The 17159-nt window shown below is 39.5% G+C and overlaps 1 protein-coding gene across 7 annotated transcripts in view; it reads right to left on the reverse strand.

Annotated features, from left to right (window-relative positions):
• SMOC1 (SPARC related modular calcium binding 1) overlaps positions 1 to 17159 on the reverse strand; it is a 162356-nt gene that overhangs the window by 46054 nt on the left and 99143 nt on the right. For 6 of the 7 annotated variants that reach the window (XM_066188207.1, XM_066188208.1, XM_066188206.1 and 3 more), the window contains one exon: positions 2132 to 2221. In XM_066188207.1, coding sequence (XP_066044304.1) covers positions 2132 to 2221 — 90 coding nt within the window. The remainder of the gene's footprint in view (positions 1 to 2131; positions 2222 to 17159) is intronic. The other variant, XM_066188204.1, reaches the window with a different exon arrangement.

Genomic DNA, 17159 nt, shown 5'->3' on the forward strand with positions numbered 1-17159 from the left:
CCATTACACAGGAAGACCTACTCAAGACACTAGGAGAATCTTCTAGTCAAGTATCACAACATGTTTGTTCAGGTCGGATCAAGGGATTGTTCAGGATGACATCCTGAGGTGTCTAGTCCAACCTTCTGCTCCAGACAGGGTTGGCTTCAAGAACAGACTAGGTTGCTCAGGACTTAAGAATCACAGAATATTCTGAGCTGGAAGGGCCCTGCAAGAATCACTGAAGTCCAACTCCTGGTACTGCACAGGACACCCCAGGAATCACGTAGTTCATTGTTACAGCCACCACTGAAATCTACTTAGTCCTATTTTACTAATAGAGTTGACAAAATATAGAGTGACAAACTTAGAATTATTCATCAACCCATAGCCTGATTTACCTGCCTGTCCGTCTGATCTCCAGCGTCAAAAGGGACACTGCTAATACAACAGGAGGCCATTGCACTAGTCATTCTCTCTCGAAGTCTAGGAGATAAGGTCTTGAATAATATACTGCAATGTTTTTGAGAGCCAATCTTTCATCATTCAGTCCAAGCCCATTTATCAGACTGGAGCTCACTTACAAATCAGTGTGAAGGTTTTTGATTGAAAATGTTTTTCACAGAAGCTAGAATAACATTGTTTTTCAGATTCTGCCCATCACCAGAAGAACCAGAAAAGATGTGTTCACTACATCACTTCAAGAATTTGTCCAGTTCTATTTGAATGACCAAAACATTGAAACTCTCCTAGAAGGAGCTTCTACACAGGCTGTATTAACCACATCATCTCACTCCTGCATTCTACTAGCACATTCTTTCCTTTAAATATCTATGGGTACCCTCTCACAGGAAAACTTAAAGGTCAGAAGTTTGTGATTACCAACAGTAATTTAACACAATATCAGCTTACTGCCAGGAGGAACCTTCTTTTGATATAAATAAGAGAGAGCCAGCCTGGCTTCAGTCTCCTTTGTTTATTTGAGAGTGTTTTTTCTCTGAGAGCTTTGCTGTTTCTTAAAGCTCACAAGAAGATTGCTACAAATCTGTGATCACTAAATACGAAGTGATAGGACTACAGCATCTTGCCATTAAATATGTTTATTTTAGCAACAGTAAAACCCTACCATAGCACCAGTTTCTACAAGAAGGCAGGAAATATCAACAGAAAAGTACCTCCTACTCTTGCTCAGTAGTCTCCATTTCTGCCTTTGATCCAGTTAAAAAAATGCATGAAGTACAGTAGTCCCCTATGAAAATGCATAGGCTTTCCCTCACTGCCTTATGCTCTGCAGTTTCAGATGGGTCACAGAGTGGTTCATACTTCAGCCCACAGCTTCACTATAATGGTTGTGGGTTTAAACCTGTAGAAAACAGGAACTACTTCCAAGCAATATTCACGATAAGCAGCTGCTGTTAGGCCCATTCACTACCAAAGAAGAACTATTCCCACTGGTATTTATGTTTGTATGTGTAAGAGGCTTGAACCCTCTGTGATGACAGCCATTTTATCCTTGTTTAAAGGCTTCCAATAGACTAAGGTCCGATATGCCCTCTCCAAAATAATGCAATTACAAGATTGCCTATTTGAGAAGGAAACTGCCTGGGTGGGCCATGAATTAAGTGGGCCCAAGACAATGACTTCATTTGCTTAAATAGTATTTGCGTCAATGAAAGCATTTGCTAAATAAAGAAACCTCCCAGCAATTTTCTTCCAAGTCAACATTCACAAGCTGTGGTTTAGCATTACCCTTCCTTTTGTGAAGCTGTAAAACACTGCAGAGGTTATGAAACTCCTAGTATTAGTATCACAAGAGTGGAGATAGTAAGGGGGTAAGGACAGTCTAAAGGAAGTGCCCGCTTCTGATTTGAAAAGAACTTTTTTCTTTTCTTGCTGGGACACATTTTTCCCTCCAAGATTCCACCAGGAGTCTGATCAACTGGTGTTATTGTTGGATTCCAGAAAAGCAGGGAGGATGTTAAAGGATTAGGGAAAATGCCTGAGGTCCCAAGGGTGCTCTAAAATTTGGATAACTTATGAGATTCACTGGCTTGTCTGCTTTGCAGGATAAAGAAAGCATTTGAACCATAAATCCTAGAGAAAAGGGAGAGGGAAGTAGCTTTTTTGTTGTTATCTTAAGGGATGTTCTTACCTTCTCCATCGAAAATAGGCTGGGTTTCCATGGTAGGCGTTGGCTTCGAACCATCATCTGAATTGAGGGTTAGAAAGAATCGAAAAGAAACTACCATTATTGAGGTAAATACTATCTACTCTCCAGTACTGTTGAATGATTGGGATTTGTACATGGCCCGGCCAAGTCCAGAAGAGAGAGAAGACAGACAGAACAAAATAATTTTATGCTAAAAGCAATAAAATTTTACATAAAATATGCATCAAGCACTTTTGGTACACTTTAAAAGCATCCCCCGCTCCCTCCTCAAACCACCGGTGTTTATCAGAAGGCAGTTAATTGCCTTTTAGTTTTAGGTCAGCTTAGTTTTAAGCAGGCCGTTTCCTGCAACAGTAAACGTTCTGGAGATTGCTGTCCTATTGTGTCTTTCTTCTCATTCCTTTTGATCAAAAGAAAAATTTTTCTTCTGAAACTTACCTGTGTAGAATTGGCACCAGCATTTACTGCAGAGCTGTTAGAAAGGGATGGTCAATAGCAAATCTTTTTCTTCCACAATGACTGGATCAGGGTGTTCTCTAATTGCAATGTGGTGGCAATGTCTTCCAATGGCAAAATTGTGGAAAAATAATTACTCTTACATTAGGTTTAGTTGAGTCTGGTTTGCCCATGACAGTATTTGGTGACTGATCTCCTCCTGGACCTTATCTCAACTCACAAACCTTTGATACATATTCTCCCCTATCCAGCTCCAGAGCAGAGTGATAGAGCAGCTTTGGTGGGTGCCTAGCATCTAGCCAGGGTCAGCCTACTACACCTAGAATTGGGCTTTTTTTTTCTTTTTTAAATATAGTGACTTAAACCCTTCAATTTCTAGTACCTATTCTTTGCATGGGATATTGGCAAGAATGACACTAGGCAACAAAGTGGGCAGTGACCTAAAATGTAAAGTTGCACAGTGAAAATCTGTTGGAGGGAGGAGTCCATGCCAGAAAAGCCAGGCTTGCCTCTATCTCCATGACCATCAGATGCACAGGGCAAACATGCTTTGGAGGAAACATACATGGGACAGTCCTTCCCAGAGCAAGCAATAACTGCCCTTAGCCTTCTCTTCTATCAGCTCCATTTACAAAAGTAAGAGACCATTGGAAGGGGAAGGGAAGGGCAGAGATGGAAAACAAAAGCTTGTAGACATTTTTCCCCATACCAGTATTTGCAGTGTTTTAAATTGATGAAAAACTTGAATATCTCTTCCACAGTTCATTTATTTTATGCATTTCCACGCAAAGTAGTCCAGTACACAGAAAGCAAAAAAATGCTGATAATTCAATTTCAACCTCAGAAATCCACTGAAGGACAGGACATTGATAGAAATGAGAGAGACACCCTGTTGTCATTTTCCTCTTCAGTTTATGCTAAACTGCAAGAGTAACAAAAAATACTTGGAAGAAAAAATACTCACCATTCCTCAGTCAGCTCTTGTTTTGAGCTTTCCTGTTATTAGGCATTACCAGTAACCTGGATAAGCAGTATTTATTTTTTTTTAAGTTTGAGCAACTAACTTGGAAAAAATTCCTGAATATTGCTTAAATTACAAGGAGGGAGGTTTTGCCCTTTAAAGGATCTTTGGTTTGAAGTAAATAGCTGATCTTCTCTTTTTATGTTAGAATAGGTTGCTCTGCTTCTGCAAGACTCCAAGAGGCACAGATATGCCTTTTTATTTATTTAGGATGGCACTTAACACTGTAACAAAGCACTGAACAGAATGTAATTAGCATGACTGGCTTTCCATATTGAGAAACCAACCCAAAACTGCTGAAGACACTCACAGAACAACTAGAAAGGTAAATAATTCTCAAGTTATACAAAATAGGAAGAAACCTGATGTTAAAAAAAAGACCAGTGCAATAACAAGTTTCTTGTTATTGCTCTCATGAACGCTTCTGCACCAAGTAATTACAGAACTGCTTTTCAGACTTAAAGCAGCAACCTGGAAGCCAACAATGGGGGAAAATTAGAAGTGGATCTGAGCCACAGCACTTGATCCAAATCTTTATTTGAAATTTGGCAGAACACAAGATGTTTCAGGTTCAGGGGGATTCTTTCACAATCATGTATGTGCAAGGAACATAGCGTCAATTACAATTTGTCAAATACATTCTTCTTAAATAAAGAGAATTTTGCAGCAGCTTTTGGATGAAGTTAGCCATTAAGCTACTGGACTGTATTAAACAAACCCCTCAGTTCAAAGTCACTGTTTAAGATAATCTCAGTAAAACGGCTCAATGAATTACACAATCATTTCCTTACTGGATTACTAAGGCCAAATTGTCACTAAGTCCACATTGTAGCAGCACCCAGCACAGTATTAAGGGTTTTGCAAATAGAGAGAAGTATAATTACTCCCCTGTTGTTCAAGCAAGTACAGTTCTTTCATCATACATACAAGAAAAAATGCAACAGACAAGAGCCCAGTAATTACATTCACCATATTTCAAAAATCTAAAGCCAGGGATATTTCTGATTATTTCTTAAAGGTCATGAAATAGTCACATAAAAGACAAAAATTGCACTTCATTAAAAACACCATGCTCACTTCCCAGCTGCCAGCTTCTTACTCTGAAACTAACAATTTTTTTTCCTTAAACTGGAGAATTCTCAGTAAGTCTCAGTGTTCCAAATTAGCTTACATCAAGTTTCACTGCTATTCCCTTTCGGCAGAAAAACCACCCTAGTACTTGCCTGCCCTTATTTGATTTTTCCTCTCGCTCAATACTCTGTCTGTTACACTGAACATTTGTTCCACTGGTCTGTTTGCTCCCCACAAACAAGACATAAGTTCTATTTTACATACCTGAAAGTTTTGAAAAAACATTTTGTATTCCTTAAATAAGTATTTCAACATAGAACAAAACCCTGAAGTATTCCAGAGGCCTAAAGTCTCCTGTCATATTATGTGAGAAGTACAGAATACTGTTACTTTGGGTACAAAGGTAATGAAGTATGTTCACTGAGTACAGTATCTTCCTTTCTTCAAAGAGCTGTTAAATTCCACACTTCCAAAAGAGGCATGCTGCTGCAATAGTTCCTTATACACAGCATGTCACAGAGATTAAAGAGATCAAGTGTTACTTCTTAATCCCTCTAGATAGCAATGCTTCCAGATCAGGAACTCACGTAATTCAGAACCACATTCCTTAGTTGCAGAATATTTTCAGAGCCTTGAGGAGGAGTTCACTGACATGCTTCCCTTCTAAGTTTTAGAACCCAGCATGAATACCCACTTTCTTTTTCCAAGACCACTGACTACAGACAGTTTCACTCAGCAGAATACCTCCTCATGGGACATTTTAAAGCTATAAAACTCCTCCAGTAAGTGTCCTTTTCCTAGAGTACACCTGCAAAAGTTAAGCAGATTTTTCTGGCTCGATTGCTGTCAACTTTAAAATGGTTTATTTTTATCTTGCCACAGGATAAGAGTGAAACAGGCAGGTCTAAATGAGACTCCCTAAACCATTTTTACATTCAGATACCTTGGATATAAACCAGAATTCCACTTGCTCTACTACTGTCAGAAGCTCATAAGCAAGAATGGTTTTTATTGCATTTGACTGACAATGACTCAAAACAGGGACAATTACTTGCACGTCCTGATCTATTACTAGTGCTGGGCAAGAACTCTTTATGCTCTCACTAGAATACCACTCCCCCTGTCTTAAAACATCTAGCAAGCATCCACATCTGCAATGACTGCAGTGTACACTGGAGTTGAGGGAGAAGGAGATCCAGTTCATGCAAAGGACACCTGTTAAAGTGATCATTTTACTCTGAATGGCAAGCACTAATGCCATGAGCAACTTAAATTACGTCAGGAGAAAAGTAAACTCCTTGACATAAAAATGCATTAACTACTATGGAAAAATGTGAAGTAACTACCTGCTGCTGTGAATTACCATTCTAGCTCAAGCCACCTAATGGAAGCTGTAGAAAGAGGAAAAGTTTGGAGATAGAAGTGATGTACTGAAGGCTGATGTTGCTGAGGAAGCATATAGGTCTTGGTCTGCTAATGTGATGATGCAAATATTCAGATGACTTGCACAGTGAGTATATTTTTCCTGGTAGGAGATGTGATGTGGGAGGCTAATGTTGTGTTCGGACTGGAATCCATGCAGCAATCAGTAAGTATTTCTTCCATTTTGAAGAGCACAGGTGTTTATGGAGGCAATCACCAGGCTTCATACAAAACTAGTCTTTTTTGTAGCTTGAAAATCAGTGGTTCCCAGACTTGAGTCAGACTGATAAAATAAGCAGGTGACATTTTTAAGTACATAGCTCTGCTCTAAAAAGAGGCAGCCTTTTACTAATGTTAAGTAGTTCCTCCACTTACCATCATCTGGTTTTGTCTGAGTCATTAGAGAGCACAGCTGAAGCTAAACAGGCAACTTAGAGCACAGAGAGCCAGGACAATGAGTGAACTCCTAGCAGGTCCTGTTGGAAGCAGCAAAATCTACCTTCAGCAAATCTGTCAAGCCAACAGCAAGGGAGAAGACTTTCCTAGGCTCCAGTTCTCCTGAGGTACTGAAGTCATATACATACTCGTTCCTGTGGCTTTAGTAACTCTGATCAGATGAACAAAGACCCGCCAGGTCAATTAGGCTCCTTGTATCCACACAGTTCCTCAATCTTGAAGATGCAGTTTTGACTTTGACATTTCTATGGATTACCCCCAGATCCAGGGTATTTTAAGTATTAAAAAATGAGAAAGAAAAAAAAAAAAAAGACAAAAAAAAAAGAAAAAAAAGACAACAAAACTTGTGTTTTGTGTTTGCATTACATGGGGTCTTAGACAAAAATACATGTCTCTTCTAGTATTGCAGGGGAGGAGCAAATTGTTGCCTTAATCATAATCCTTCCCTACATTAAATGAAACAATTTCAGCAAGTCATAATTAATTTAATAGTCTATGCAACTTTTATGTACAGACATATATTGCCAATATAAGTGCAGAAAGTTAGCATTCATGCAAAACCATTTCTTACAATCTGGCCAATCAAGATAAGTTTTTGCAAGCAGCTGAAATAGAAACACACGAGTGCAGATTGACTTTCCGGCCAAGTTTTCACACTCCTGTCCACAGAACCATTTAGGTTGAAAAAGACCTCTAAGATCATCAAGTCCAACCACATCTATGCATAGAGATCCTAACAGCTATTAAGCAAAAAACCCCCAACTTTTTAAACCAAATCAGCAAAAGCCACGTTCTCACTCTTGATTAATTTTAAGAAACAGCAGCAATGTGCTGCCTTTGGATATAACAATCCCTGAACACTTGGACACAGACCACTGAAGTAAAATTTTGCTTAAAAAGGGGGAAATATGCCTAAGTGCCAAACATGAAAGAGCTCTGGGGGGCTTATTGAGCTCCTAACTGCAAAGGTTGATTTGCACTGCCACTGCAGTCATTGTTCTCTTCCTACATCAACTATTCTGTATGCCATATGGATGCAGGCAGCCTTTACTTCAGCACTGCATTCCAGATATCAACCAGATAGGATAAGGAGCCTTTCCTCGTGCCTTCTGGAAGGCATTAGTTCCCCCCACTTCCTTCTCACATCTCCCTCGCAGGTGCATCAACATGAAAAAAGCCACTCAAGCCCCAAAGACTTTGTGGTCCAATGTACTCAGTGTTTGTTTGGCAGCACAATTCTTCGCCCTGCAAGAAAGCCTATCCCATGCACAGACAGCTGGAAGTAACTCTGACCCCTGTGACACAATTCAAAGCCTCCTCTGTTTGGCTTTTTGATTCCTGATTGACACACTCACTGCCAGGCGGAGATAAATGCTGCTGGGAGGACAATGTTGATCTGCTCCGACTATTCTTGTGAAGGACTTTTTCAGAATAATAAACAAAAAACACTGGTGTGCTTAAGTGTGTGAATAGAACTGGAGGTAGACAGAGAGGGGAGTGGAGTGCTTTACAGAGGCTGGCAAGTCGATTGAAGAGTTAATTGTCTGGGTGTACAATGAGTTTATTCTGACCACAAACAAAGAGCTCCCTCTTCCTGGGCCTGGTCCTTCAAAAGAAACGTGTCAAAAGCAGTCTGGAGCAGCACTCATTAATAGCAATACTCTAGTCTCTGGGGTTCAGTGGCTTTAAAGCTATTGAATCTTGAGATTCAGACAAAATCTCTCTAAAATCCAAAGTCTTTATTTACTGCCTAAGTTCTAAAGGCATTTCTACAGTAATTAGCCAAAAGAAACCTCCCCTCTAACCTCTCATTCTTTGCAGCCTCTAAACAGCTTTTTTTGAAAAATAAAGACATAGCAAGGTATTACCCTTCAAACATAATGCTGTAGACACCTTCCCCAACATGAGATCCAGTTTTATATTATTTCAATTATGTGTGATGTAAAAGTGACCCTTAATGTCTCATACTTGGGAAGATACAAAATCCCAGTCCACATCTGGACCTGCGTTTCAGAGCTTGCACTATAATAGGTCAAACCAATACAATGTCCAGCACCACCCCCTGCCTCTGGGAAAGTTCAGATCCAGATTCAGATTTGAACTTTGCAGGTTGAACCAAGCCCTTACAGTAATTACCACTTAAAATACCCGACTCCCTTCAGTAAGTTGTGCAAATCTTTCTGGGGAGAAAAAGCATCTTCCTAGTACTGCTGCATGGAAGACAAGGCAGTTGAAAACTGAGCCATTATACTTTACCACTTCGATGGCAAAACCCCCAGGGATTTTGGAGTCAATGCAGAGACACTACATGCTATTTGAACAAGCAGCAGCTATAAAGATCAGAGAATTAAACCACAGTCTTTAACAATTTTGCAAGCTTGGAGTTTTGGACAAGAAACAGCAGTATCCTACAGGTAGCCTAAGTACAGATATAATTCAGAATAAGGAACCTGTACAGAGTCCTGCTGTTTAGAACTAGAATTCTCAGTTCATTTTTGGGCCAAACTCCAATACAGAGGTGATCTTCTCTATAAAAGCAATTTGTATGTAAGATGTGGGTTGAAGAAACATATGATCAGATTTTAGTTTGGTTATCAGAGCGTTTCTGAGGCCAAATGCAAGGAAGCTTAAATTGACAAGACCTGTCACTGCACACTTAAGATTTGCCTTATTGCAGTTTTACAGTTTTCAGACTTCACAGCCAAACTCCTTCCCAAAAGGCAAAACAGGTCTCTTCAAAGATTTGGAAGTAATAAGAAAAATAAATGTCCAAGGCCAGATTTGAACCTTATCTGTTAAAAAGGTGAAGCAGGTAACAAAGGTCAGGTTACTTTTGAGACCATCTTCAGTTCAGATTTGCACAAAAAACTTTATTTTTGATCAATGCTTTGATCATTTTGACCAGCAGACACCTTCACTGTCAAGCTGTGAAGACATTGTCACCACTGTGCCCTCCCGCACTTTCAGAGACTTATTATTCTCACACTCCTGTAACAATCCCGGCAGCAGGTTTATTCCTTAAGCTAGACAGAAATCATTCTGTGACCTAGAAATACATGCTCTTGTCATCAGCTCTGACCTACAGAACCAAGCCTCCAGTTATGTCACTGTTCCAAAGTGAATGACAGATAGGTTGCCAGTGATTTTAACTGTCTTGATTCAAGTCAAAAACCTTAGGTTCACTCCCAGAGTGGCTCAAATTGCCAGGAGAAGGAGAAAAAAAAATTGAAAGAACCTGCACATCCATTCAAAGGCTCTTGAGGGAGCTGCTAAGATACAAGTAATTTTTCTTAATCTACAATTTTCCCTCTATCAGATTCAAGCCCTTTCCCTTTGAGCTTAGTTCCTCCCTTCCATCACAGGCAAAGTACTGCAATTCTTTGGAAGAAGGGATTATTTCCCTGGGACTGCTGCATTTTTTTATCCAACTGCTGTTCTGGCTACTTTACTGAGTTAAAAATTAAAACTTCCTTTTTTTTTTTCTTTTCTTTTTTTTTTTTTTTTTTAATGACTGTGTAAGTTATACTTTTACCTTGAAAGATGACCATATTATCAATCTCGTGGTTTTGGAATTCATTCTTTTACTTTGTCCATATATCTTCTGAAATAAGCTATGCAGCAGCAGGGACAACACTAAAATCCCTCTTTGGACTAGAGTCCATCAGCCCCACGGAACACCTTGCCTAGAAATGCTGCATGTGAGTGCCATATATTGACTTGTATGTTTATTTCACAATAATAATAATGAATAATTAAGATAATTTCAGAACATAGTATTTAGCAGCAGACAAGCTATGAGCTCATCCTCACCAGCAATGTAAGAATGTTTAAAACAGTCCAGTTCAACTACTTCTTGAGAAACGAGAAGGGGAACAAAGCTCAGAGTCCCGGCTCAGCTTCCAGGCTCTGCTTCCGTCATCTGGTAAGTTTTCAGACAGGATCTCAGCCTGCCTTGTCATTGCAGACTGATGTTTCACAGCTGCTAGCAATGTTCTGCAGGGCTAGAGAAATGAATCTCGACCACCATGGAGAGTGGCTCTTCTTATGTACCAGTAACAATTTCAGTGTGTAAAAAATCAGCTTTGACAACACCTGGGAAGGCTATTGGAATGCCTTCAAAACTAAAAAACACACACAGGCTGCAGAAAGAGGCTCCCAATGGGAGCAAAGAATATTTTTCATTCAGCTGTGTACTTAAGCTGTCCTTCAAGACTCGAATGTCATCCCCCTGCTGAGACACATATCTGAGGGGAAATGGAGACACAGCTAAAAGAATCAGGGGCACTAAATAGTTTTTGGTCTGGTCAGAACACATAGCACAAAAAACTGTTATCAAAAATTATGACTACCTCACACATTTGCTGAAGAATGATGACATATTTACCAAGTACCAATGGCAGCTGGTGGTAGGGATGGCACTCACTTTCAAAACAGTCTCCAAGGCTCATTTTGACCAGCAGACACCTCCACAGGTCAAATGGCATAGAAAAGCTTTGCTGTGGTAAATACAACACAGCAATTATACAGCTGTAAATCCAGCACTTCCTTTTTTTGTCTACAGAAAAGGATCAAGGTAATGAACATTAGAGGAAGAACTGAAATAACCTTATTCTTCAGGGAGATTAACAACTGAAAGGAAATAAGCTATAATAAACACTGAATAAAGAAGAATTAGGCTATTTGTCTGTGCAATAAAAACCGTATCCAAGAGCATATCAATATAGGCTACAACCAAGTTATTTGGAAAAGCTATTGCCAATCTATAGAAGGGATGTTAGGCCATCTTGTAAGAAGGAGTACTGTCTGTAGTAATAAACTGAGAAAAGGGAGGTGAGTTAGAAGAGGCAATGTAATACATGGCTGCTCAAGACAGTTCTGCTACTAAGGGAAACTAGAAGAAGAGGCACAACACAGAAAAACAGAGTAGCAATATTATACAGGCTGGGTAAATCAGAGTCAGACAAAGCTGGAGTACAGACTGTTAGGAATGTTTGTTGGTGCTTTGTTTTTTTTTCCCCCAAAGCAGAAACACCTCCAAAGTGTCAGCATTACTTATATTTGTAGAGTGAGTGATGAGATCAAGAAATCAACAATAGCTAGCACTGAGAATGTTTAAAAATAGATTGAAGGAGGGGAAGTAGAGGAAGAGATGCTTAACTTTTTAATAGCTTCATACTTGCTAAAAGAACTCATTTTTATCTCACCCTGTAAACACTACAAGTATTATAGATACTGCAGAATTTTAAGCTACAGTATCTTGTAGTGTAAAATTTTGAACCATCTTCCATTTGGCTCACTGCCTTGAGTGACATCTGAAATAAAACAGGGACCAAAAAAGCTTCCACACGAAGAAATATTTTGCTTAAGGCACCATATCTCATAGCAAGATTTTCAGCACTTGACATTGCCCCAAACTTTGAGCAAAATTTGCAAAAAGCTCTATAGCACTGTCAACAGCTGCCTGATCACTGCTGGCAAAAGCAACAACCACCTTAGGATTGTTTCGTTTAGCCTCTCTGGTTTTGTTCTACCTACAATATATCACTTTTATTTTTTTCAGGAGCCTCTGCTTTGATGTGAAGTATTATCTGTTTCCACACAGCCCAATAGACACCCCCTCCTCAACTACCTCTCCTGAAATGCTGCTTAAAGTCCGCAATCAACCTTGTCACTTCTAGGCTGTGCAAGAGCCCAGATATCTGCAGCTGTAGAAAAGGGAGCATATCTGAAATGGCCACAAGAACATTGTGATTCTGATCTTGCATTGCTTTGCTGGACAATGAAAAAAATTTTTAAAAAAATTATGCAAGCTTTATATAGTATTAACAAGATCCCTAGCTTTGGAAACATTTCAGAAGCTACTTGATAATATATGATGAGCTGGGGCAAGGGGCATAGAAGGGTGTGATTACGACACCACTTTTTCTTCTTTCTCTCCAATATCATTCACATTCCCTTTCACTCCTCTCGTTCCAGCTCTGGTCTCTTCAAGGTAAAGACTCTATAAATTCTCCCACATCTTCAAGGCCTATAAGTGGGGGGTTGGAGACGGCAGCAAATTTGCCAGATCAATGGCCATTTGAAATTCAGACATATGGCTGAAGCCCTACAGCTGCATGTGTTAATTACCACACGTGTCCCCTGTAAAGCAGTCTGTTAAACACAAAAAGAAAACAGAAGAGAAAAAAGCCTTTCCAAGGGATTAAGTAAATAGTCTAAATTTTTGACCTTGCTCCCCCAGACACATGCCTGTGTACAAGCTGCCTTCCTTTCTCCCAACACCTGCATTCTGAGGAAGCCCAAGACCCCTTCCACCTCTAGCCATGTGCAGTCAACATATCTCAGAGTGTATTTTCCCCCTTCCAGCTCCTCATTTCCAGCTTCTTCTCTCGCCAGCCCCTCTCCCTTTCTCCTTTAGAGAAGTAATTCCTGGCTGACAACCAGACTAGCCTTGGGCTTACAATATGCCTTTTCATTTCCTTGCAGGCAAAGAGAATGGATACCTCACTGTTATATCTGTATTGCATGTGTGAAAATGAAGAAAAAGGGGAGGGGGCTGAGAAATACATATTTTTCCATTGCTTGTTTCCACAGATTTTTTTTTTCCTCCCTGGATCATTAAAGAGGAGTATCAGAGCTTTAGAAAGTGAGCACAGCTTTCCTCTCTAACTACATAGCCCCAGCTTTTTCACCCCAGGATCTGAATTTTGCCTAAAGGAGGTTTTCTTTTTGATTATGAAACTAAAGGAACAGTTCTTCTCTATGAGGGGAGGAATGGAGAACAGAGGGAATCAGATGCAGTAGTACTACTGCTGGAAGGACCTCCAAAGGATATAATGTGTTTCAGAAGGAAATGTGTATTTACAGAATAAAGCATCGCAGCATACACAGGGTTTAAGTGACAACACATTCTCAACATTAAAATATTTTTTTTTTAAGGTGAAGGTCAATCCTTAAGTTACAGACTGCCAGACATCTACAGATGCATTGTTCAAAATGAACCAGTGACAACTGATTTTAAGAATCATCTCATTTAATAGCATACTTGTGAGAAGTTGAACAGTCAAAATGAAACCTGTCAAGTCCTTACACAAAGTGCTTTGCTGCAGCACCTAAAGGTCCCATCAGAAACTGAGAAAGAAGCTGAGGATAGGAACATGTAGTGAAAGACACAGACACTGTCCAGAAAAATTCCGTCTGTGGGGAAGACTCTTCCCATCCTTAGCCTTTATCAAAGCATTTTGCAGTACAGCTCCCTTGCTGTCAACATAGAACAAAAATCCAGATGAGCACACAGAGGAAAGCTATTATTCCAGATAGATCTGTTGTAAAGAAGCTTTAATTCCCCTAAGTGCCATCTCAGGAACTTGAAAAACATTGGGGTTGTCTCTCCAGCTTCTCCCTACCTTATTTAAGGGCACACATGGTCTGCATGCATTCAAGCCTTCTCATCACAATTTCATAGTTTATCTCTCTTATAGAGAGACTTTGACAGAGCTCATGGAGCAAAGGACTTGAAAGGAAAGCCCCTCCATCCCCTTGACCAAACACCTGCACCACGACAAAACACATTTCCTGGTGCATTACTCTAATTCGAAAGAAAACAACACTAACATTCATATATCTAGATTCTATAGAGCATGAGAAGAATAATGTCAACAACTCTTTAAAAAGAGGAAAGGTTTTGAGCCTACATAAAGTATTTTAACAACAAAAGCAATTGACAGACCCCAAATTTATTCCATTTCTCTGCAAGCTGTAATGATCAGACACCAGAAATCCATGTATAGCATATAAACAGTTAATAATACCTTAACAGATGTTGTTTAATCAATTGTTAGTCTACTTATTGGATCTACTCACCAGGTTGCTCAATGCTATGACTTAATAATTTAAAAGCTTTTACAGCTGTTCTTAAGACATTACAGACAGGAGTTGTCTGTAGATTGCTATAATAACACTTGTAAACTACAATTTTATTAAGTCATATTATATAGACTAAGCTACCGATTGGAACTGCTACTTTATAGATGAAAGCAGAATTCTTGCATTGTATCAAACAAAATACACTTTAAAACAAAATTTGCCTTCTTTTTATACTTGCCAATGAAACTTTCTTCAGTCTCAAATTTGATACATATGTTCTGAGGCCCACAAAAAAGTCTTGATGAAAACTAAACAATTACAGAAAAGGCAGTGATGTGGGGAAGCAAAAGGATTGTTTTTAGTTCTACCGTTTATGTAACAAATTTGAGGTTTTACTTCTAGACTTCAATATTTCAAAAATCTGTTTGCTTCATGTGATATATCTATGTGCTCTTTAGAATATTGCTCTGCTCTGGAAAAGTGATCCAATATACACAGTATTGTAAAATTACATTCCTCTGTTCTCAAAAAAATGATCACAATTCCCATTTAAAAGCTGGGTTCTTGCTATCTAATAAAATCTGTCATGTTGGCAAACTACTATACCTGTGAAACTGACTTGCTTTCCACAGTTACATTTAACTGGAACTTAATAAATAATTTTGTAGGTGATACACAGTACAGAGATAGCAATAGGAACCAGAGAGAATTCTGACCATTTACGAACTGGAAAACCTGCTGATTAACTTAATAGTATTTCTTACAGAACTATTCTAATAATAGGGAAGCAAACTTCCATTCCACTGCTAAGTTTGTTTGGAAATACAAATACAACCTAACCAAAATCTTATGTGCTACAAATTCCATCTACGGAAATTTTGCTCACAGCCCACTTGAACTATTGCAGGACAGTTTTTGTTACACTAACCTCTCCCCATAACTTCTCAGTCAACTGAGTTTATATCCTAGTTTCATGAAAAGCAGCATATATTCATGTTCCTCCCATAGACTGTTTCCTAACTCCATCAGATTTTAACAGAGTAGACTGAGAAACTGTCACCATCAGTGTGTGGTAGAACAAATCAAGCTTTTGCACATCCGAAGGACTTGCAGCACTCTTGTAGAGCACACACACATAGCAAATCGGTTGCTTTCAGGAAGCAGACTTATTACATATGCATAGTACAGTCTGACTTTCCACATAGCTACTACACACCCAGCTGTATCCATAAGCATCAAGCTGTTTGTGCACGCTTTCAGCACACAGTGTACATTTTACCCATAAAAGACCTGACAAACATCACCCCCGGTCTAGGAATATTACATGATAAAGTTAATGAGTTCATGAAATGATACTTGCATGAAAATTCTCCTTCATCCGGATTTCTAAATTAGTATAGATTTTTTTATTTAAATATATACATTTAACATAAGGGATCCAGATGAATTGTTTGGATAACACTGCAGACTTGCTACCTGCTAATGTTCTGCAAAAAATTAAATATAAGATGGTGTTCACCAACTAGAACCATCACTTGACTTCATACTGCCTCGGTAAACTTGTATTGACTTCATCTTATGGATGAAGGCCACACAATATTTCTCTTTCTTTCTTGTTTTCTCCACAAACTGCTAGAGACATCAAAGTATTTTCTCAGCGTTTATGAGGCTGGAGACACAGTTGAAGCTCGATTTGTGTAACAGCGCAGTTGTGTTTCAACTGTGATTTGATCAGTACCTAGCTGAATCAAGAAAGATCTGGAGAAGGTGAAGACCAAAGTCCCAGTCAGACATTTTAGTCACATTTCAACTTGATGGTTTTTGTCAAGGTATTATCTGTCTTCTGTGAGACACTGGAGCCCCTGTGGAGGCCATGCGCTCCTCTACCTGCCTACCGAGGGCAGGTGAATTAGGGCCAGCTGCACCTGACTTCTTACCACCAGCAGACAAAGCTTCCAGGTCCCCAGGTACAAGCAGCTCCATTTATTTTCATCAGCACAAGCCTCCTCCACTTGGGTTTGCCTGAGGAGAGTGTTCGCCCTTTACCGCTCAGCCTAATTACTGACTCACACTAATGGCTCATTACTGATTCAAATTGCTCAGTCTGTTGGCTGCATAACTGGGCCATTAGCATTTTCTAGAGGTAAGACTCTTGGAAAACAGTACGAAAAAAGCCACAGATGGGCCAACTTGCCCACAACTGCAGCCCAGAATTTTCCTGCCAACAGAGCCTGCCTTTAAACTAATTTCTGACAGTTAAACCCACAAAAAGGAACCCAATTCTACATGTTTAATTGTCAGGAATTTCAAGTTGCTCATCTTAGGTTTCTGAAACTGCTTCAGTGTTTTCTTGTAGGCTGCAAAACTCATTGAGGAAAGCTTTTTACAGCTCCGTACAAGAGTCATGTCTACACATAAGATGGTAAGTGTACAACAAGCTCAGCTTGGGCTTTGCTTTCTGCAGGGCCATCGGAGCTTACACTTCACCAACAAGTGTTCAGGGAATTGCAGATGCTATTGTCAGCTTTTACAACAGGGAAACAAGACAAGTCAAAACAGGCCTGGAACTTCTTGCACTGTTAAAGACTTTAGAAAAGAAAAAGGGAGTTCATACCACTCAAGACTCTTCATGACTGACACTGAAGGGTACTCCAGCTCAAATTTACCCGGCAGTTGCATCATCTTTGAATCCCAGATTACTGAGCCAACCATCCTTTT

This window comes from Chamaea fasciata, unplaced genomic scaffold (genome assembly GCF_029207755.1).
Source record: "Chamaea fasciata isolate MVZ Bird 193981 ecotype frontalis unplaced genomic scaffold, bChaFas1.0.hap1 SCAF_7, whole genome shotgun sequence".
NCBI lineage: Eukaryota > Metazoa > Chordata > Aves > Passeriformes > Sylviidae > Chamaea > Chamaea fasciata.